Raw genomic sequence first — 23,149 nt, 5'->3', positions numbered from 1 at the left:
AAATGAGTGAACAAGAGGGAGACCATCCTTAAGCCACAATGAGATGTGTTCTTGCTATAACCTCTTCTCAACCAATTTCAAACAGGCTTCCAGTAAAATAACATACATACACCGTGCATTCCATCTACACATCCACTGTCCTAATCTAAGAAATCCATAACCAAAGTATTATGTGAACGCTTCGGGTTTTGGTTCTGAGGTAACATCGACAGTGCATTTGGAAAGTATTCACACACCTTCACCTTTTCCACATGTTACGTTAAAAGCATTTTTCTAAAATTGATTAAATTATTATTTTTCCTCAATCTACACACAATACCTCATAATGACAAAATGAAAACCTGTAAATATATTATTTACATACAGTTGAAATCGGAGGTTTACATAAACCTTAGCCAAGTACATTTATACTCAGTTTTTCACAATTCCTGACATTCAATCAAAGTAAAAATTCCCTGTCTTAGGTCAGTTAAGATCACCACTTTATTTTAAGAATGTGAAATGTCAGAATAATAGTAGAGAGAATGATTTATTTCAGCGTTGATTTCTTTCATCACATTCCCAGTGGGTCAGAAGTTTACATACACTCAAATAGTATTTGGTAGCATTGCCTTTAAATTGTTTCACTTGGGTCAAACGTTTCAGGTAGCCTTCCACAAGCTTCCCACAATAAGTTGGGTGAATGTTGGCCCATTCCTCCTGACAGAGCTAGTGTAACTGAGTCAGGTTTGTAGGCCTCCTTGCTCGCGCATGCTTTTTCAGTTCTGCCCACAAATTTTCTGTAGGATTGAGGTCAGGGCTTTGTGATGGCCACTCCAATACCTTTACTTTGTCCTTAAGCCATTTTGCCACAACTTTGGAAGTATGCTTGGGGTCATTGTCCATTTGGAAGGCCCATTTGCGACCAAGCTTTAACTTCGTGACTGATGCCTTGTGGTGTTGCTTCAAAATATCCACCCTCATGATACCATCTATTTTGTGAAGTGCACCAATCCCTCCTGCAGAAAAGCACCCCCACAACATGATGCTGCCACCCCTGAGCTTCACGGTTGGGATGGTGTTCTTTGACTTGCAAGCCTCCCCTTTTTCCTCCAAACATAACGATGGTCATTATGGCCAAACTGTTCTATTTTTGTTTCATCAGACCAGAGGACATTTCTCCAAAAAGTACGATCTTTGTCCCCCATGCAGTTGCAAACCGTAGTCTGGCTTCTTTATGGCGGTTTTTGAGCAGTGACTTCTTCCTTGATGAGCGGCCTTTCAGGTTATGTCGAAATAGGACTCGTTTTACAGTAGATATAGATACTTTTCTAACCGTTTCCTCCAGCATCTTCACAAGGTCCTTTGCTGTTGTTCTGGGATTGATTTGCACTTTTCGCACCAAAGTACGTTCATCTCTAGGAGACAGAGAGCGTCTTCTTCCTGAGCGGTATGACGGCTGAGTGGTCCCATGGTGTTTATACTTGCGTAGTACTGTTTGTACAGATGAACGTGGTACCTTCAGGCGTTTGGAAATTGCTCCCAAGGATAAACCAGAATTGTGGAGGTCTACAATATTTTTTCTGAGGTCTTGGCTGATTTCTTGTGATTTTCCCATGATGTCAAGCAAAGAGGCATTGAGTTTGAAGGTAGGCCTTGAAATACATCCACAGGTATACCTCCAATTGACTCAAATGATGTCAATACGCCTATCAGAGTCTTCTAAAGCCATGACATCATTTTCTGGAATTTTCCAAGCGGTTTAAAAGCAGTCAACTTAGTGTATGTAAGTCGCTCTGGATAAGAGCGTCTGCTAAATGACTTAAATGTAAATGTATGTAAACTTCTGACCCACTGGAATTGTCTGTCTGATCTGTCTGTAAACAATTGTTGGAAAAATGACTTGTGTCATCCACAAAGTAGATGTCCTAACTGACTTGCCAAAACTATAGTTTGTTAACAAGAAATTTGTGGAGTGGTTGAAAAACTGGTTTTAATGACTACAACCTAAGTGTATGTAAACTTCCAACTTCAAGTACTCAGACTCTTTGCTATAAGAATCTAAATTGAGCTCAGGTGCATCTTGTTTCCATTGATCATCCTTGAGATGTTTCTACAACTTGATTGGAGTCCACCTGTGGTAAATTCAATTGATTGGACATGATTTGGAAAGGCCCACACCTCTCTATATACGGTCCCACAGTTGACATTGCCTGTCAGAGCAAAAACCAAGCCATGATGTCGAAGGAATTGTCCGTAGGCACAGATCTGGGGAAGGGTAACAAAACGTTTCCGCAGCATTGAAGGTCCCCAAAAACACAGTGGCCTCCATCATTCTTAAATGGAAGAAGTGTGGAACCACCAAGACTCTTCTTAGAGCTGGCCGCCCGGCCAAACTGGGCAATTGGGGGAGAAGGGCCTTGGTCAGGGAGGTGACCAAGTACCCGATGGTCCCGCTGACAGAGCTCCTTTGTGGAGAAGGACAACCATTTATGCAGCACTCCTCCAATCAGGAATTTATGGTGTAGTGGCCAGATGGAAGCCACTAAAAGGCACGACAGGCCACTTGGAGTTTGCCAAAAGGCAGCTTAAGGACTCAGACCATGAAAAACCACATTTTCTGGTCTGATGAAACCAAGACTGAACTCTTTGGCCTGAATGCCAAGTCTGGAGGAAACATGGCACCATCTCTATGGTGAAGCATGGTGCAGCATCATTCTGTGGTGATGGTTTTCAGCAGCAGGGAATGGGAGACTAGTAAGGATCGAAGGAAAGATGAACTGAGCAAAGTACAGAGAAATCCTTGATGAAAACCTGCTCAAGAGCGCTCAGGACCCCAGACTGGGACGAAGGTTCACCTTCCAACAGGACAATGCCCCTAAGCACACAGCCAAGACAGCACAGTCTTTGAATGTCTTTGAGTGGCCCAGCCAGAACCCGGACTTGAACCCGATCGAACATCTCTGAAGAGACCTGAAAATTGCTGTGCAGCGACGCTCGCCATCCAACCTGACAGAGGTTGAGAGAATCTGCAGAGAAGAATGGGAGAAACTCCCCAATACAGGTGTGCCAAGCTTGTAGTGTCATACCCAAGCAGGCTCAAGGCTGTAAATACTTCCAAAGGTGCTTCAACAAATTAGTGAGTAAAGGGCCTGAATACTTATGTAAATATGATATTTCCTTCTTTTTATTTTTTTTACATTTGCAAAAGAAATATGAAAAACCTGTCTTTGCTTTGTCATTATTGGGTATTGTGTGTAGATTGATAAGGGGGAAAAAACTATAATACATTTTAGAATAATAACATAACAAAATGTGGACAAAGTCAAGGGGTCTGAACAGTTTCCGAATGCACTGTATATGATGAGTAGGATGAGGTGAGGGAGGATGGATGAGGGGATGCATGCGTTCCAAATGGTACTCTATTCCCTATATAGGTATTGTGCTATTTTTAACTCTCGCAGGCTTGGAACTTTTAGAAGTGCTGTCTTTATTGGATTACTTATCGTCATGCCAACTAGGGTGTGTTTTGGTGTGTACAAGCACCTTTCCCCCCCACTCCTAACAAATGCATTCTGTCATTACTAAATGTGTAATGTGATAGGTACTTTAACATGACTCTTTTTTTAGACAAATAAACATTTGATTAATTACATATTGAATCAGTAAACTTCCTCAAATGAAGGGGATAACTCCTGAGTGGAATTTGCCTGCCCTGGAGCAGGTTAGTTCTGAATGCAGGATAGTAGAGTTAGCCTGCCCTGGAGCAGGTTAGTTCTGAATGCAGGATAGTAGAGTTAGCCTGCCCTGGAGCAGGTTAGTTCTGAATGCAGGATAGTAGAGTTAGCCTGCCCTGGAGCAGGTTAGTTCTGAATGCAGGATAGTGGAGTTAGCCCTGAGTTAGCCTACCCGGAGCACGTTAGTTCTGAAGTACTGGTGAGCAACATTTGTAGTACCGGTTATCCCGAGTTACCTTGGTAACTCCTCAAACCTGGTTCATAGTATAGGGCTCAGGTCAAAAGTAGTGCATTAAAGGTAATAGGGGTACATTTGGGACGCAGCCCTGATAGTAGAACCCTTTAATGTTTTATCACTGAGTGTGAGCCCACCATAAAAAGACAGGTGTAGCTAACTCTATCCTTATCAGACATGAGAATCCACAAACCCCACTCTTCATACAAACTTCAGTCTGTGTGTGCAACCCTGTTCCTTCTCTTTCCCGCCCTTCCTCTGTCCCCCTCTTTTTCTCCTTTATTCTGCGGCTCCCGCCACCTCATACTGCATAGAGTCCCGAATGAATCTTCTCTGAGAGGAGCTACTTTAGCTGAAACCAGCCTCAGTGAGCAGGTTGACAAGCATATGAACTGAGTCCTGACAGGTAGAAGTGAGAGAATACCTGTGTCTTGTCTTCACACCTTAACAGAGAGACAGAGGATGCATTCCAAATGGCAACCTATTCCCCATGTGAAACACAATTTGATTTGTAGTGCACTACTAGACAGAGACTCAGAGACAGAGTACTGGAGTATGCATTACTAGATGGTGGCTGCAGGGTTAGGGTATAGCAGCTAGCTGATCCTTGTTATAGCAGGCGAGAGTGTTGGAGTTATTTTTCCAGCCAGAGCTCTCTCTATGTCTCCACTCCTCTCCATGTTAGGCAGGGGGAGGCTGTTTGAGGGAGGGGCAGAAATAAGAGCGCGGAGGGTGGTGTGCCTGTTGTCTCTGACAGCACCTCTGCTTGACTGCTTCTCCCCACAGTCAGCCTCGTCCCTATAACCCTGCCCCCATCAGTGTTTTCCCTAGGTGCCTAAACAGCCGATAAGTCGAGCCGAGTCGAGTCATTGTCGGCCGGCTACTTTCCCCACTTCACGCGTTTTTCCCCCTCATTTAAACGTTTCAGTTCGCTAGTCAGAAAAGTCTGTATAGCCTTCTACCGCTCGAATAAACTATTGCATCTTCTAGTGATCTATTGATAGGACAGGTGCCTGTCAGTCACAAAGCCAGCTATGACATGGAAACACTGCTGGTTTGTCAGTCTACAGTCTGTCCCGCCTCTCAGTACCGGTGTTATTTTTGTGCAATGTGGTTGGTTGCGGTCAAATTTATTTTCACGGAAGAGGGAGAGCGCATGATGCTTCTTCATCGTCTCCTGTGAGTGAATGTACACGTACCGACGAGACAGCCTATAGGGAGGAGGTTCATAGACCTGGCCATGTGGTGCCAGAAAAACAACCTATCCCTCAACGTAGCCAAGACTAAGGAGATGATTGTGGACTAAAGGAAAAGGAGCACCGAGCACGCCCCCATTCTCATCGACGGGGCTGTAGTGGAGCAGGTTGAGAGCTTCAAGTTTCTTGGTGTCCACATCAACAACAAACTAGAATGGTCCAAACACACCAAGACAGCCGTGAAGAGGGCACGAGAAAGCCTATTCCCCCTCAGGAAGCTAAAAAGATTTGGCATGGGTCCTCAGATCCTCAAAAGGTTCTACAGCTGCAACATCAAGAGCATCCTGACGGGTTGCATTTCTGCATGGTACGGCAACTGCTCGACCTCCGACCGCAAGGCACTACAGAGGGTACATCACTGGGGCCAAGCTTCCTGCCACCCAGGACCTCTACACCAGGCAGTGTCAGAGGAAGGCCCTAAAAATTGTCAAAGACCCCAGCCACCCCAGTCATAGACTGTTCTCTCTACTACCGCATGGCAAGCGGTACCGGAGTGCCAAGTCTAGGACAAAAAGGCTTCTCAACAGTTTTTACCCCCAAGCCACAAGGCTCCTGAACAGGTAATCAAATGGCTACCCGGACTATTTGCATCGTGTGCACTCCATTTGCGTATAGGCACTTTAGTATTGCCAGTGTAACAGTATAGCTTCCGTCCCTCTCCTCGCTCCTCTCTGGGCTCGAACCAGCAACACAACGACAACAGCCACCATTGAAGCAGCGTTACCCATGCAGAGCAAGGGGAACAACTACTAGAAGGCTCAGAGCGAGTGATGTTTGAAACGCTATTAGTGTGCGCTAACTAGCTAGCCATTTCACTTCGGTTACACCAGCCTCATCTCGAGAGTTGATAGGCTTGAAGTCATAAACAGCGCAATGCTTGACGCACAACGAAGAGCTACTGGCAAAACGCACGAAAGTGCTGTTTGAATGAATGTTTACGCGCCTGCTTCTGCCTACCACCGCTCAGTCAGATACTTATACTTGTATGCTCCGTCAGATTATATGCAATGCAGGACACGCTAGATAATATCTAGTAATATCATTAACCATGTGTAGTTAACTAGTGATTATGATTGATTGTTTTTTAGAAGATAAGTTTAATGCTAGCTAGCAACTTACCTTGGCTTACTGCATTTGCGTAACAGGCAGTCTCCTTGTGGAGTGCAAAGAGAGAGAGGCAGGTCGTTATTGCGTTGGACTAGTTAACTGTAAGGTTGCAAGATTGGATCCCCCGAGCTGACAAGGTGAAAATCTGTCGTTCTGCCGCTGAAAGAGGCAGTTATCCCACCATTATTGAAAATAAGAATGTGTTCTTAACAGACTTGCCTAATTAAATAAAGGTATAAAAAAATAAAAATCGGCGCCCAAAAATACAGATTTCCGATTGTTATGAAAACTTGAAATCGGCCCTAATTAAATTGGCCATTCCGATTAATGGGTCAACCTCTAGTACATACTACCTCAATTGGGCCGATGAACCAGTGCTCCCGCACATTGGCTAACTGGGCTATCTGCATTGTGTCCCGCCACCCACCACCCCTTCTTTTACGCTACTGTTACTCTCTGTTCATCATATATGCATAGTCACTTTAACCATATCTACATGTACATACTACCTCAAGCAGCCTGACTAACCGGTGTCTGTATATAGCCTCGCTACTGTATATAGCCTCGCTACTGTATATAGCCTGTCTTTTTACTGTTGTTTCATTTCATTACTTACCTATTGTTCACCTAACACCTTTTTTGCACTATTGGTTAGAGCCTGTAAGTAAGCATTTCACTGTATTTTACTACACCTGTTGTATTCGGCGTACATGACAAATCAACTTTGATTTGACCATGTAATGTAAGTGGTTACGATGAGTTTATTTGGCTTAATTGTTTTGTGGCACATTCATACATTTTATTTGGTGTGTTTCAACTTTCATATTGCCTGCAATAGAGTCGGGGCGCTTAGGCTATTTACTGTGCCTTGACTGGACGACCGAACAGCAAGTCTTGACTAGTTTATAAAAGGTGTTGAACTGGCTGGATAAAGTCAATCTCCTATATCCCTTTGCCATTCAGAAATCATACAATGTAGTTTTACAGTATGTCCATGGTTTCTCGCATGGGACAAGTAAACCAAGATCTTGTTTTAATTTTTTTTATGCCGAGACTTGCCAGTGACTGCTAAAGTGACTCATCAATGATGAGTTGTTCGGGAACGAACGGCTCTTTTTGAACAGATCAGGAACCGAATCGCATTGGTGAAAGAGCTGTTAATTTGGCTACCTAATTTGCATACTGGTAGGCTACTACTGCTTTTTGGTGATTATCTGCAGATAAATTATGAAAACATTTGAAGAAGATGTTGAATCCTCTCTGCAGGAACAATGGAGAGAGAGCCTCATTCTAGTCCAAAATGTGTGTGGGGGGGCCTCCCGATTAAGAAATCATGGGCCCCCGGGGCTTTGTTTTTTCCCCCATTCTGACTCACCTTTTGATGAAGATGTAAGCTACTCATGGTGATGGCAGATGTGCTACTTTGAAAAACAGTGCTGCTGTTTGTTTCAATTGGTTTCCAAACTGTACGTTTTTCCCACAATTGTATTTTGAAACTTTCAAAACGACGGCTGCAACCAACCATAGAAATATAAATCTATAGACGGCAGTTCACATTCAAGACAAGACTGGCATCCATTGCTAGTGTACCCATGAGTTCAACAGTCAAATTGAAAGGGTAAGGGGTTCCAATACCCTTCTATGGACTATATTTTAATTGCCACAATGCAACAAGCTGTATATTTGATGCGCATGCTGCACAAACTGCAGCCTTCCCAACTGTAGGCATACCGGTAACTGCCAAAATGAAGGTAACACATACAGTGGCAAGAAAGTGTATGTGAACCCTTTGGAATTACATGGATGTGTGCATAAATTGATCATCACATTTAATCTGATCTTCATCTAAGTCACCAACACAGTGTGCTTAAACTAATAACACACACATTATTGTATTTTTCTTGTCTATATTGAATACATCATTTAAATATTGAAAGTGTAGGTTGGGAAAAGTATGTGAACCCCTAGGCTAATGACTTCTCCAAAAGCTAACTGGAGTCCAATCAATGAGACGAGACTGTTGGTTAGAGCTGCCTCGCCCCAAAAAATGTATTATAATTAATTAATTATTTTAACTCACAAAATTTGAGTTTGCTATTCACAAGAAGCATTGACTAATGTGAACCATACATCGAACAAAAGAGATCTCAGAAGACCTAAGACAAAGAATTGTTGACTTGCATACAGCTGGAAAGGGTTACAAAGTATCTCTAAATGCCTTGATGTTCATCAGTCCACAGAAAGACAAATTGTCTATAAATGGAAAAAGTTCAGCACTGGTTGCTACTCTCCCTAGGAGTGGCCGTCCTGCAAAGATGACTGCAAGAGCACAACGCAGAACGCTCAATGAGGTTAAGAAGAATCCTAGTGTCAGCTAAAGACTTACAGAAATCTCTGGAACATGCTAACATCTCTGTTGACGAGTCTACGATACGTAAAACACTAAACAAGAATAGTGTTCATGGGAAGACACCACAGAAGAAGCCAATGCTGTTCAAAAAAACCTCATCCCAACTGTAAAGTATGGTGGAGGGAGCATCATGGTTTGGGGCTCCTTTGCTGCCTCAGGGTCTGGACATCTTGCTATCTTCAACGGAAAAATGAATTCCCAAGTTTATCAAGATATTTTGCAGGAGATTATAGGCTGTTCGCCAATTGAAACGCAATATAAGTTGGGTGATGCAACAGGGCAACGACCCAAAACACAGGAGTAAATCAACAACAGAATGGATTCAACAGAAGAAAATACGCCTTCTGGAGTGGTACAGTCAGAGTCCTGACCTCAACCCGATTGAGATGCTGTGGCATGACCTCAAGAGAGCGGTTCACACCAGACATTATTACAAATAAATAAATAAAAATCGTCCGATTAATCGGTATCGGCTTCTTTTGGTCCTCCAATAATCGGTATCGGCGTTGAAATCATAAACTCATCAGTCGACCTCATATATATATATATATATTTGTAATAATGACAATTACAACATCACTGAATGAACAATGAACCCTTTTATTCTAACTTAATATAATACATAAAGAAAAATAAATTTAGTCTCATAAATCATTAAACATGTTCAATTTGGTTTAAATAATGCAAAAAGTGTTGGAGAAGAAAGTAAAAGTGCAATATGTGCTATGTAAAAAAGCTAAAGTGTAAGTTCCTTGCTCAGAACATGAGAACATATGAAAGCTGGTGGTTCCTTTTAACATGAGTCTTCAATATTCCCAGTTAAGAAGTTTTAGGTTGTAGTTATTATAGGAATTATAGGACTATTTCTCTCTATACCATTTGTATTTCATTAACCTTTGACTGTTGGATGTTCTTATAGGCACTTTAGTATTGCCAGCCTAATCTCGGGAGTTGATAGGCTTGAAGTCATAAACAGCGCTGTGCTTCAAGCATTGTTAAGAGCTGCTGGCAAACGCAGGAAAGTGCTGTTTGAATGAATGCTTACGAGCCTGCTGCTGCCTACCACCACTCAGTCAGACTGCTTTATCAAATCATAGACTTAATTATAATAAACACACAGAAATACGAGCCTTTGGTCATTAATATGGTCGAATCCGGAAACGATCATTTCGAAAACAAACTGTTTATTCTTTCAGTGAAACACGGAACCATTCCGTATTTTGTCGAACGAGTCGCAACCCTAAGTCTAAATATTGCTGTTATATTGCACAACCTTCAATGTTATGTCATAATTATGTAAAATTCTGGCAAATTAATTACGGTCTTTGTTAGGAAGAAATACAGTTCTCAATGAGCCTGGCGGCCCAAACTGTTGCATATACCCTGACTCTGCTTGTACTGAACGCAAGAGAAGTGACAATTTCCCTAGTTAATATTGCCTGCTAACATGCATTTATTTTAACTAAATATGCAGGTTTAAAAATATGTATACTTCTGTGTATTGATTTTAAAGAAAGGCATTGATGTTTATGGCTAAGTATACTTGTGCAACAAATGTGCTTTCTTCGCGAATGCGCTTTTGTCAAATCATCACCCGTTTGGAGAAATTAAGTATGCTGTGATTCGATGATAAATTAACAGGCACCGCATTGATTATATGCAACGCAGGACAAGTTAGTTAAACTAGTAATATCATCAATCATGTGTAGTTAACTAGTGATTATGTGATTGCTTATAAAATATTGTTTATAAGATAAGTTTAATGCTAGCGAGCAATTTACCTTAGCTCCTTGCAGCCACAAGGTCCTTTTGACGCTGCACTCGCGTAAGAGGTGGTTAGCCTGCCACGCAGTTTCCTCATGGAAAGCAACGTAATCGGCCATAATCGGCGTCCAAACAGGTTGATTACCGTTTGTTATGAAAACTTGAAATTGGTCCCATAACCGATTAATCGGTTGACCTCTAGTTTAGACATGTTTTTTCTATAATTTTTACTATTTTCTACATTGTAGAATAATAGTGAAGACATCAAAAAACTATAAATAACACATATGGAATCATGTAGTAACCAAAAAAAAGTGTTAAACAAATCTAAATATATTTTATATTTGAGATTCTTCAAAGTAGCCACCCTTTGCCTTGATGACAGCATTGCACACTATTGGCAAAGCTTTCCCCATTTTTCTATATTTTTAGTCTAACACGGAACCCAAACCGGCTGCGCGCGTGCGCCATCGTGCATAACTTTATTTTGTCCCCCTAGACCAAATGCAATCACGACACGCAGGTTAAAATATCAAAACAAACTCTGAACCAATGACATTAATTTGGGGACAGGTCGAAAAGCATTAAACATGTATGGCAATTTATCTAGTTAGCTTGCACTTGCTAGCTAATTTGCCCTGGGATATAAACATTGAGTTGTTAATTTACCTGAAATTCCCAAGGTCCTCTACTCCGACAATTAATCCACACATAAAACGGCCAACCGAATCGTTTCTAGTCATCTCTCCTCCTTCCAGGCTTTTTCATCTTTGAACTTATATGGTGATTGGCATCTAAACTTTCATAGTATTACCACGATGACTGGCAAAACAGGTCATCTTTCAATCACCCACGTTGGTATAACCAATGAGGAGATGACACGTGGGTACCTGCTTCTATAAACCAATGAGGAGATGGGAGAGGCAGGACTTTCAGCGCGATCTGCATTAGAAATAGAAAGGAGCTCTATTTTAGCCCTTGGCATTGTAGACGTCGTTGGCGCGCGCGTCTACAATGTGGTGCAATAATTGAATAACATGGATTTCTAAATGTATTTTGCGACGCTCGCGCACACGACTTGTCCGGTCTGGTCAGCATGTAAGACATTGGGGTGAGGGATGGATACTAAGCTGATATACCACATAGAATTGTTCCGAGAGCCAATCCGTAACCCACCATATAAAAATAAATAATAATTATAACTATTAGCATTATTATTCATCTATTAATACTATTCCCTGCATTAATTAATTTGTCTGTATGTCTACTCGATATTTGGATAAAAGGAAACTATGCTATGAATTAAGAAAAATATTTTTATTTTCACAATGCATTGAGTCACTCAAATTGCTTTGAGAAAAAGAGCCTTCTAATTAGCCTTCTTACCTAATAAAAGCCTAAAGCCAAAATAACAAAACAATACATATACATTCAATATTGTTAAAATAATCAAATCTTTAGGCTTAATTAAAACTTGAATAAACCATTCCCAAAGTCGAATATACCGCGCAGTCGGAAGTATTCAGACTCCTCGACTTTTTCCACATTTTGTTACGTTACAGCTAGGGATGCACGATATATCGGTGAACATATCGGAATCGGACGATATTAGCTAAAAAATGCCAACATAGACCCGAAGTCTAATATAACGCCGATGTGCAAAACCGATGTCAAAGCTGACGTGCATACCTACAGTGCCTTGCGAAAGTATTCGGCCCCCTTGAACTTTGCGACCTTTTGCCACATTTCAGGCTTCAAACAAAGATATAAAACTGTTAACCATATCCACCCCAACCCTACCACTCCTGTCCGTCCTTCTAAACTAATACCCCTGTTAACCCTATCCACCCCAACCCCACTCAACTGTCCTTCCCTTCCTTCTAAACTAATACCCCTGTTAAACCTATCCACCCCAACCCCACTCAACTCTCCTTCCCTTACTTCCAAACTAATACCCATGTGACTGTGACACCATCCACCCTGTCTCCCCACCCAGCTCATACCCCCGCTGACTTTGTGGAGCAGCCAACGCCCCCAGTCTGCCAAATCAGGGTCACCTCACCTCTCTTTACCCCCTGTTGTGACACTCTCACCAATGAATCCCCTCTCCCTCAAATATCATGCACCACATGCTACAACCCTGTAATAGTACAGGGCCACTCATGTCTCAAACAAGCTGAAGCCCGAAAGGGGCTAATGCTCCTAGCCTGGGTGCCAGTCTGTTTCTGCCTTTGTCAACTTGTCAACAATTTATTTAGTAATGTGACAATTTGGCATGCTTGAATGCAAAACGGTCAGTTTCAGGTCTAGGTTTGTATTTATTATGGATCCCCAATAGCTGCATCCAAAACAGCAGCTTCTCTTCCTGGGGTCCAGCAAAATTAAGGCAGTTTATACAATTTTAAAAACATTACAATACATTCACAGATTTCACAACACATTGTGTGCCCTCAGGTCCCTCAGGCCCCTACTCCACCACTACCGCATATCTACAGTACTAAACCATGTGTATGTATAGTGCGTTTGTTATTGTGTGTGTATGTTATCGTGTGTGTGTGTATGTATGCATGTGTCCCTGCCAATGTTTGTGTTGCATCACAGTCCCCACTGTTCCATAAGGTGTTTTTTTTATCAAATTTGACTGCTTGCTTCAGTTACTTGATGTGGAATAGCGTTCCATGTAGTCATGGCTCTATGTAGTACTGTGCACCTCCCATAGTCTGTTCTGGACTTGGGGACTGTGAAGAGACCTCGAGGCATGTCTTGTGGGTTATGCATGGGTGTCCGAGCTGTGTGCCAGTAGTTTAGACAGACCGCTTGGTGCATTCAAAATGTCAATACCTCTCATAAATAAAAGTAGTGATGAAGTCAATCTCTCCTCCACTTTCAGCCAGGAGAGATTGACATGCATATTAATAATATGTGTACATCTCTGTGTACATCCAAGGGCCAGCCGTGCTGCCCTGTTCTGAACCAATTTTTTTGTGGCACCTGACCACATGACTAAGGGTCTGTTGGACCTGCCTTGTTGATAGTGTTGTTAAGAAGGCAGAGCATCTCTTTATTATGGACAGACTTCTCCCCACCTTAGCTACTGTTGTATCAATATGTTTAACTTATTCCTTGAAACCCACTCTGAAACTAACTGCAGCTCTTTGAGTGTTGCAGTCATTTCAGTCGCTGTAGTTAGCTAACATGTATAGTGTTTAGTCATCCGCGTACATAGACACTCTGGTTTTACATGCAACTAAGCCAGTGGCATGTCGTTAGTAAAAATTTAAAACAGCAAGGGGCCTAAACAGCTACCCTGGGGAATTCCTGATTCTAACTGGATTATATTTTAGAGGCTTCCATTAAAGAAAACCCTCTGTTTTCTGTTAGACAAGTAACTCTTTATCCACATTATTGCAGGGGGTGTAAAATCATAACACATGCAGTTGAAGTCAGAAGTTTACATACACCTGAGCCAAATACATTTAAACTTCGTTTTCACAATTCCCGACATTTAATCCTAGTAAAAATTCCCTGTCTTAGGTCAATTAGGATCAACATTTTATTTTAAGAATGTGAAATGTCAGAATAACAGTAGAGAGAATTATTCATTTCAGCTTTCATTTCTTTCATCACATTCCCAGTGGGTCAGAAGTTTACATACACTCAAATAGTATTTGGTAGCATTGCCTTTAAATTGTTTAACTTGGTTTAACAAATGTTTCAGGGAGCTTTCCACAAGCTTCCCACATTAAGTTGGGTGAATTTTGGCCCATTCCTCCTGACAGAGCTGGAGTAACTGAATCAGGTTGTAGGCCTCCTTGCTCGCACACGCTTTCTCAGTTCTGCCCACACATTTTCTATTGGATTGAGGTCAGGGCTTTGTGATGGCCACTCCAAGACCTTGACTTTGTTGTCCTTAAAACATTTCGCCACAACTTTGGAAGTATGCTTGGGGTCATTGTCCATTTGGAAGACCAATTTGCTTTAACTTCCTGACTGATGTCTTGAGATGTTGCTTCAATATATCCACATCATTTTCCTCCCTCATGATGCCATCTATTTTGTGAAGTGCACCTGTCCCTCCTGCAGCAAAGCACCCCCACAACATGATGCTGCCACCCCCGTGCTTCACGGTTGGGATGGTGTTCTTCGGCTTGCAAGCCTCCCCCTTTTTCCTCCAAACATAACAATGGCCAAACAGTTCTATTTTTGTTTCATCAGACCAGAGGACATTTCTCCAAAAAGTACGATCTTTGTCCCCATGTGCAGTTGCAAACTGTAGTCTGGCTTTTTTATGGCGATTTTGGAGCAGTGGCTTCTTCCTTGCTGAGTGGCATGTCAGGTTATGTCAATTAGAGTTCGACCGACTATGATTTTTCAACGACAATACAGATTATTGGAGGACCAAAAAAAGCCGATACCGATTAATCAGACGATTTTTTTTTTAAAGGTGTAATAATGACAATTACAACAATACTGAATTAACACTTATTTTAACTTAATATAAATACATCAATAAAATAAATTTAGCCTCAAATAAATAATGAAACATGTTCAATTTGTTTTAAATAATGCAAAAACAAAGTGTTGGAGAAGAAAGTAAAAGTGCAATATGCAAGAAGGCTAACGTTTAAGTTCCTTGCTCAGAACATGAGAACATATGAAAGCTGGTGGTTCCTTTTAACATGAGTCTTCAATATTCCCAGGTAAGAAGTTTTAGGATGTAGTTATTATAGGAACTATAGGACTATTTCTCTCTATACAATTTTTATTTCATTAACATTTGACTATTGGATGTTCTTATAGGCACTTTAGTATTGCCAGTGTAACAGTATAGCTTCCGTCCCTCTCCTCGCAGCCACCCTCGAAGCAGCGTTACCCATCGCTCCACAAAAGCCGCAGCCCTTGCAGAGCAAGGGGAACAACCACTCCAAGTCTCAGAGCGAGTGACATTTGAAACGCTATTAGCGCGCAACCCGCTAACTAGCTAGCCATTTCACATCGGTTACACGAGCCTAATCTCGGAAGTTGATAGGCTTGAAGTCATAAACAGCTGCTGGCAAACGCACGAAAGTGCTGTTTAAATGAATGCTTACGAGCCTGCTGCTGCCTACCATCGCTCAGTCAGACTGCTCAATCAAATCATAGACTTAGTTATAAGATAATAAGACACAGAAATACGAGCCATAGGTCGTTAATATAATTACGTACAATTCTGGCAAATTAGGCGGCCCAAACTGTTGCATATACACCGACTCTGCGTGCAATGAATGCAAGATAAGTGACAATTTCACCTAGTTAATATTGCCTGCTAACCTGGATTTCTTTAGCTAAATATGCAGGTTTAAAAATATATACTTCTGTGTATTGATTTTAAGAAAGGCATTGATGTTTATGGTTAGGAACACATTGGAGCAACGATATGCACCGTATCGATTATATGCAACGCAGGACACGCTAGATAAACTAGTAATATTATCAACCATGTGTCGTTAACTTGCGATTATGATTGATTGATTGTTTTTTATAAGATAAGTTTAACTTGGTTTCTGCATTCCGCGTAACAGGCAGTCTCCTCGTGGAGTGCAATGAGAGGCAGGTGGTTAGTGTGTTGGACTAGTTAACTGTAAGGTTGCAAGATTGAATGCCCGAGCTGACAAGGTAAAAATCTGTCGTTCTGCCCCTGAACGAGGCAGTTAAGCCACCGTTCCTAGGCCGTCATTGAAAGAATGTGTTCTTAACTGGCTTGCCTAGTTAAATAAAGATTAAATAAAGGTGTAAAAAAAAAAAAAAAAACTTGAACTCGGCCCTAATTAATCGTCCATTCCGATTAATTGGTCGACCTCTAATGTCAATATAGGACTCGTTTTACTGTGGATATAGATACTTTTGTACCCGTTTCCTCCTTCATCTTCACAAGATCCTTTGCTGTTGTTCTGGAATTGATTTGCACTTTTTGCACGAAAGTGTGTTCAACTCTAGGAGACAGAACACGTCTCCTTCCTGAGCGGTAATGACGGATGCGTGGTCTGTGGTGTTTGTACCTGCGTACTATTGTTTGTACAGATGAACGTGGCACCTTCTGGCATTTGGAAACTGCTCCAGACTTGTAGAGGTCTTGGCTGATTTCTTTTGATTTTCCCATGATGTCAAGCAAAGAGGCACTGAGTTTGAAGGTAGGCCTTGAAATACATCCACAAGTATACCTCCAATTCACTCAAATTATGTCAATTAGCCTATCAGAAGCTTCTAAAGCCATTACACCATTTACTGGAATTTTCCAAGCTGTTTAAAGGCACAGTCAACTTAGTGTATGTAAAACTTCTGACTAACTGGAATTGTGATACAGTGAATTATAAGTGAAATAATCTGTCTGTAAACAATTGTTGGAAAAATTACTTGCGTTATGCACAAAGTAGATGTCTTAACCGACTTGCCAAAACTGTAGTTTGTTAACAAGAAATGTTTGGAGTGGTTGAAAAACGAGTTTTAATGACTCCAACTAAGTGTATGTAAACTTCTGACTTCAACTGTACGTTTTTCCAGCAGCAGACTGTGATCGATAATGTCAAAAGCCTCACTGAAGTCTAACAAAACAGCCCCAAAATCATTTTATCATCAATTTCTCTCAGCCAATCATCAGTAATTTGTGTATGTGATGTGCTTGTTGAGTGTTCTTCCCTATAAGCATGCTGAAATTATTTGGTCAATTTGTTTACTGTGAAATAACATTGTATCTGGTCAAACACAATTTTGTGTTGGTAACAGGCTGATTGGTCGGCTACAGACACTACTGGCCCTCTCCCTCCACAAAACTCAGTGGTCACCACCATTAGGCCTGCTGAGGCTGCTGCTGTCTTGCATAGGAATGTGTTATAGGCCCTGCGTATAGATTACACCTTCAGAGCTGGCCTAAACCATGCCATGCACACAGATACAGAGGCGTATACAAGCCAAACTCGCACACAGAGAGAATACCCGCGAACGAGCACACACACACACAAAGAAGCACGCTTGCACACACACATACAGGAAAAGGAGTGTGCTCTGTGTCTCTTGTGTAGCAGTGACGAGTGACGACATCCGATTCATGTTTCATTACAGCATGAAACTGTCAATCATCATAATAAGGCAACTACACAGACGACAGACATGATAAGAAATGGATTTGTGTCATGCTTAGAGAAAAACAATAACTGAGGCCAAAAGTAATGTGGAGGTATCTCAGACATAATGCATAATTTGTGTCAACATGATGATAGATCAGTAGGCTACCTGTTTAATGTATGATGCATAATGAAACCTTTATTCATATTGCTGTTGAAGTATAACGATCTTGTGAATGATGAAAAGTCTTGACACCCCAGACAAGCTTGAAGGATGGGTTCTTTCCTGTCCCTGGTTGAGCCTGAATACTTGTCTTGCACTCTGACCTTTTGCTACTGTACCTGACGGCTGTACCAAAATATTTACAGCAGGCTTCCAAATTATGTAAAGTTCTGTGCACGAGATACGGCAGGCCGGATGCGTGTACAGTGTCGCTCGAGGCAGTAGGCCTACATCTGACTCGTTCCCAGGGTTGGGATGTGAGCGAGTGCAACTGTCCCTTTAAGGAACTAAGACTGTGTCCTACCAGCTCATAGAGATAGATAGAGATCTAATCGTTGTATCTGTACCATTATGATGGCATGGGCAGCACCATTGAGGCCATCTCCATTTTAAAAGATGTAAATGTTCTTATTTTGTGTTTGAAAAAAGCATAAAGCTAATATTGGTGATTTACCACCACCTGCATGCAGTGCTGGAGTCCTCAACCAAATCTTGTGTCATTCATCTATTGTGGCCACTAGATGGCAGTAATATAGCTTAAAGCCATAGTCAACCCAATTTGAAGAAGACAATGCTCTGATCATTAGCTGATCTCTCTCCCAACCCATGGGAATAAACCACCCAGTTCATGATGGAAACCCTCAATGGCAATGCCCATACTAAAAGGGGTTATATCCATCTAGAGATCTCTATTCATCTCTATGTACTAGCTGCAGTTCCTGTGTTTCCTTCCTGCCTCACATAGATCACAGCGCACTTTTAAAAAACCTGTACCCCAAAGCTCGCACAGAGAGAGGGGGTGAGAGAGACAGTTACCCGAGAAGGGGTATATAGTTAACACGTTTCAGTTCCTTCCATTTGCATGCACGTTAAATCGTTAACGTTTACAGAGGAGAGAACACTGTTTATTAAGAGACAGGGTGAGAGGAAACAGCACAGTCTGCGGTCGATTTGTCGGAGCTATCGAACCTCTTTCTTTGCTGTGGAAGATGCGAGAGTTTGTGTTCTCGGAAGTAGCCTACGGCAACAGTCTCCTCCGTTGCAAAAATACTGAATCTTATGAGTCGATTCTTAGCAAAATCGACGCTTGACACACACAACTGGGAGTCGAGGAATCGATTCGACTCTCCACCTCTAGCTCTCAGTAGCCTGCGTCAGTCACCTAGCTAGCTAACATGCTATTATTATCAGTGCCGTTGCCTAGTAGTTGGTCAACAAGCTAGCTAACTGAATGTAAGAGTCAAGCTTCTTACATATGCCTTTCCCTTTGTCAGACACTCTCCAATTGTCTTTAAATTGGCACATGTTAAACTGACAATGTGAACTCATTTAAATATCGGCCGATAGCAGTTTGCTGGACAGGGCAAAGTCAATAATGGTCAAGACAGACTTACTTTCTTGCTTCGAGTCTCCGTGTGCATCTCGGTAGCTAGGGTGCAGAGGGGGGGGGGGTTGATCGGGTGGGGTGAATTTGAATAATAGTAATCTTTTTGGCAGTTTTCCACCTTTTTGAATCTATTTGCTATTTGGGAGAAAGTTGTATTGTTTGCCTCTTCGGGTATTCTTTCAGATCATATCCACGGCGTCGACTATTCCTCTTTCTTCACCAGTAAAGTCTCTCTCTCTCGGTGTGTTGTTGCCGTGTACAGGGTTGGGCGCTCTCTCTCTTCGTTTCTCCTCCGCCTCTCCCTGCTTGTGACCCCACCCTGCGTCTCCACCCCTCAACCCTGTCAATCAGAAGCTGAGCAGCCAGCCACAGGCCAGACCTACCCGAGCTTGCAGCAACGCCAAACTATCCCCCAAAAACCACACACTAAATGTGCATGCATTTCGCCGTCATAGATTCTGTAAAGGCACACACACATCCATGTCAACCTAATGATGTAAAGTAAGTTGTAGTGGATGTCTATGAGGCAAATTGATATGTCACAGCTGAATATTGCAATGTCTCCTATTAACTAACTTGAAACATGTATTCAATGCAATTCAAGAAAGCCTGGTCCAAAAAGACATGAACTAATGTGTTATTACATTCGGAATATTCTGTTTATGCTGGTGTAAGGGGAGGGGAGGATGGCTTTCAACCACACCCTCTGTTATGACGTAGGAAGGGTGTGGTCTCAGTCCTGACATCGGGAAAGGGTGTGGTTCCTAAAAAAAATTTTTTTGAAGGGATAGCTTAGGTGCCCAAATTACTACTGTACATTTATGATCAGTACAGTTTCAATATCATCTACAATAGAAGATATTGACAAGTATGAAAACAAATGTAAAACATTTACATATTTTACTAAAAAAGATATACACTCTGGGGAGCTCTTTCACAACTCTAGAAAATGTATTAAATAGCTGTCCTCCAATATTGTATAGCCTATTCATAAGATGACTATAAGGAAAATTTGACATTAAGGTGAATTATCACTTCACAACTATCAACGAGCATTTCACTACATCCCCAATAAATCTGCTAAACTTGCTTATTTGACCAGTACAATTTGATTTGATCTGAGTGTTGATCCAACAGAGATGTTTCAACCACATAGTCTATGGTTTCAGCTAAACAGCTAAATGCTATTACAATTATATTACTGTCAATGCTGACAAGTTTTCCTTTTAGTGCAACAAATTGAAACATTTCAGGATCTGGCTTAACCTACCTTTGTAGACTTTCTACACTAAACCTAAGGCACAGCTATGTGGGAATGGCTTCTGTCCTCAAATGCTCTTCCATTAACTCCCTTTAAATGCTATTATTATAGATTAAACAATCATTCCCCCTGGAGTCTGTGAAATTGAGCTAGCACAATTTCACTCCATTTCCCAAAATTCCGCGCTGCGTCCCAAACTCCTCCTACAGGAGAACAAAGCGGAAATATGCGACGGTAAACAACGTTCTCTGCGAAAAAGCTCACATTACATTGATTTCGGTTTTATTGGCCTCATTTTGCTGTATAATATGCACGCATATATGAGGTGTTTATATAATCGTGTTGCCAAAAGCTGTCTGTCACTTGCATTACTAACATTGTGTAGCTGGAATGCGATGCACTAACGTTAGCTAGCTAACGTCAGCTACTCCAGTGATAGCTGCACCGTTAAAATTGGTTGCTAAAAACAGTTGTATATTTAATGAAAATGTATAGAGTAATGTGTATGACACTGTGTGTGTGTGTTACAGTAAGACCTGTCATTTGCGTGAGGAACGGGACAGAGACCGCTCCACAGTCTCGTCCTACATCCGCTAGACACGGACTTCAACAAGACCGGTGAGCCTCCACACACACACAATTACAATCGCACCACCCACACAGTTTACATACAATAGCCTACACTCCTACTAAATAATAATATTTTGATTTGGATTTCTATAGCGCTTTTTTTTTTATTACCAACACACGCTCAAAGTGCTTTTCATGTAAGGGAGAAACTCACCTCATCCAACTGTTTATTTTCTTCTGCAGCATGACAATAGCAAGTTGCAACAGCCACACTATTTACATATTCTTATATGTCTGAACTGACCTCAGGGGAGGGTCTACATTCCCCTGTGCATTCCAGTACAGGTTCACCTAAAGACAGCCAGCCAGCCAATGATTTGTCAACGTCTAGACACATGAACTCGTCAAATTAGCTTAACCCAAGCCGTTAATTAAACAATGTCTGAAAGTCAGAGAATAAGATAAGAATTCCTCAACTCTCGTGTTATACCTGATTGAGTCTTGAGTTTTACCTGAAAATGATCAAGGCATAATAACTAAATGATTAAGTATTACTGCTAAATGTCATTATGTACTTTCAGATCACATTCAGAGAGACTTTTAGACCTCTCATGTGTTGTCCCAGATGTGTTGCCAAGAGGAAGTGTTTTGCCCCTGTGGCGCTGTACAAGCCTTTGGGGAGCAGGATGCCTGGGTGAGGAGTATATCCCAGTTCCAGACTCACCAGAACGGGGGAAGGGAGCTGGCCAGTCTTAGGGAGTTGGGGCTCTCAGACCTGGAGATAGAACTGTGGTTCCCCAGGAACCAGCCTTAAAACACTGAGATGGTGAATGTTATTTATTTATGCCATTTACTACCAGGGACAGTACATTTGGACAGCCGCATAGAAGGAAGAATAAGTCAAAATAGTGAAGAGAAGGTGATTTGTTGCTCCCCAGACAGTGGGCAAACTGGTTGAAATGTCTTTACAACCAGATTGTAATAATGTCATTTTAACTAGTTTTGCCCACTGTTTTTGCCAGCTGCTGGATATACTGCTGGATGTAACGACGAGATGTTTTATGAATAGAGACAATGTGTGTGGTTGTGGTTATCAATTACACCTCCTGAGAAGGAATAAATGTTAGTGATATTGACTGATCAACTATGAGTGTGTTGTCAGACATGAAAAACATCCTGGTGGTGTAGCCTGTTGATTCTTTGACTCAGGCATCTATCCAAACTGAAAGAGATCAGGGTGTAACTTTCCTCAACTCTATTTACTTCAATACTCACTGATAAAAGGATGCTATTATTATTCCACCTGTATTACTGGTTGGACTCATTGAACAGTATGGTCAAGTAGGCAGCTGTGTGTGTGTGTGTGATTCAGGGCTGTGGGGTGTGTGCTTCAGGCAGCCACGTTGTGTGTTCTGCCCTACAGGGTCATGGGGTGGGTGCGTGTGCCCCCGGGGTGCGGCAGCAGCGTCTGCAGGTGATCCAGGACAAGATGGCGGCTCGGGCAGAGCTCCACATTGCTTCTCAGCCAGCTGACCCCTGTCCCGCAGAGAGATGGTCGAGTAGTCCCTGTTCCATGGTAATGACCACCCGGGCTTCCTCACTGCACTCTATCACCAAGGTGGGGTGATGTTATACAATGCTAAGTGTCTGGTCGTTCACACTGCAACTTCCATAGACCAAGAGGTTAGAAAGCCTGAACGAGTTAGAACGAAAAGGAGTTTTGTAGGAGTTTGAACAAGTCCTATGTGTGTTGGAAGTGTCTTTGAAAAGACACAATAGGAGTTGGGTGCTGGGCTTGAACCGGAAAATATAATATTTTAAGATGTTTTATTATTAATGACCTTGGCATCACTGTTTTTTTTGTGTGTATGTTGAGTATTTTGTGCTGTTGGTGACTGTCATGTATTGAAAAAATAAAGTAAAATGTTTAAAAGAAATAAAGGAATTCAGCTGTCCATCATCCTGTTTGTCATTTACAATATTGGAATCTGACAGTAAGCAATTACCCTGTATTGATGTGTAATATTGTTATTATTGTTGAAATATGTTTACTTTTTAAATTACCCTGTAACTACCGAGTAAGTAGGCTACAAGCTGTCATGGAGTACTAACACTTACCT

General features: G+C 41.7%; 1 protein-coding gene and 1 long non-coding RNA gene across 5 annotated transcripts in view; one reads left to right on the top strand and one right to left on the bottom strand.

Annotated features, from left to right (window-relative positions):
- klf8 (Kruppel like factor 8) overlaps positions 1-19,520 on the bottom strand; it is a 111,073-nt gene extending 91,553 nt beyond the window's left edge. For 2 of the 3 annotated variants that reach the window (XM_064938175.1, XM_064938177.1), the window contains exon 1: positions 19,206-19,520. In XM_064938175.1, the coding sequence (XP_064794247.1) occupies positions 19,206-19,232 (27 nt within the window). In that variant the 5' untranslated portion in view covers positions 19,233-19,520. The remainder of the gene's footprint in view (positions 1-19,205) is intronic. The other variant, XM_064938178.1, reaches the window with a different exon arrangement.
- Positions 19,521-20,652: 1,132 nt separating this feature from the next.
- On the top strand, positions 20,653-22,984 carry LOC135514674 (uncharacterized). 2 transcript variants are annotated; one of them, XR_010451717.1, is made up of 4 exons: positions 20,653-20,693; positions 20,990-21,077; positions 21,611-21,855; positions 22,453-22,984. It is a non-coding gene; the product is annotated as an uncharacterized LOC135514674 (long non-coding RNA). The 2 variants fall into 2 exon arrangements; XR_010451716.1 differs by having other exon boundaries at positions 21,611-22,984.
- Positions 22,985-23,149: the final 165 nt, after the last annotated feature.

Source organism: Oncorhynchus masou, chromosome 26 (assembly GCF_036934945.1).
Source record: "Oncorhynchus masou masou isolate Uvic2021 chromosome 26, UVic_Omas_1.1, whole genome shotgun sequence".
NCBI lineage: Eukaryota > Metazoa > Chordata > Actinopteri > Salmoniformes > Salmonidae > Oncorhynchus > Oncorhynchus masou.
The sequence above is the reverse complement of the archived record's forward strand: the minus strand, read 5'-3'. Positions and strand labels throughout refer to the sequence as shown.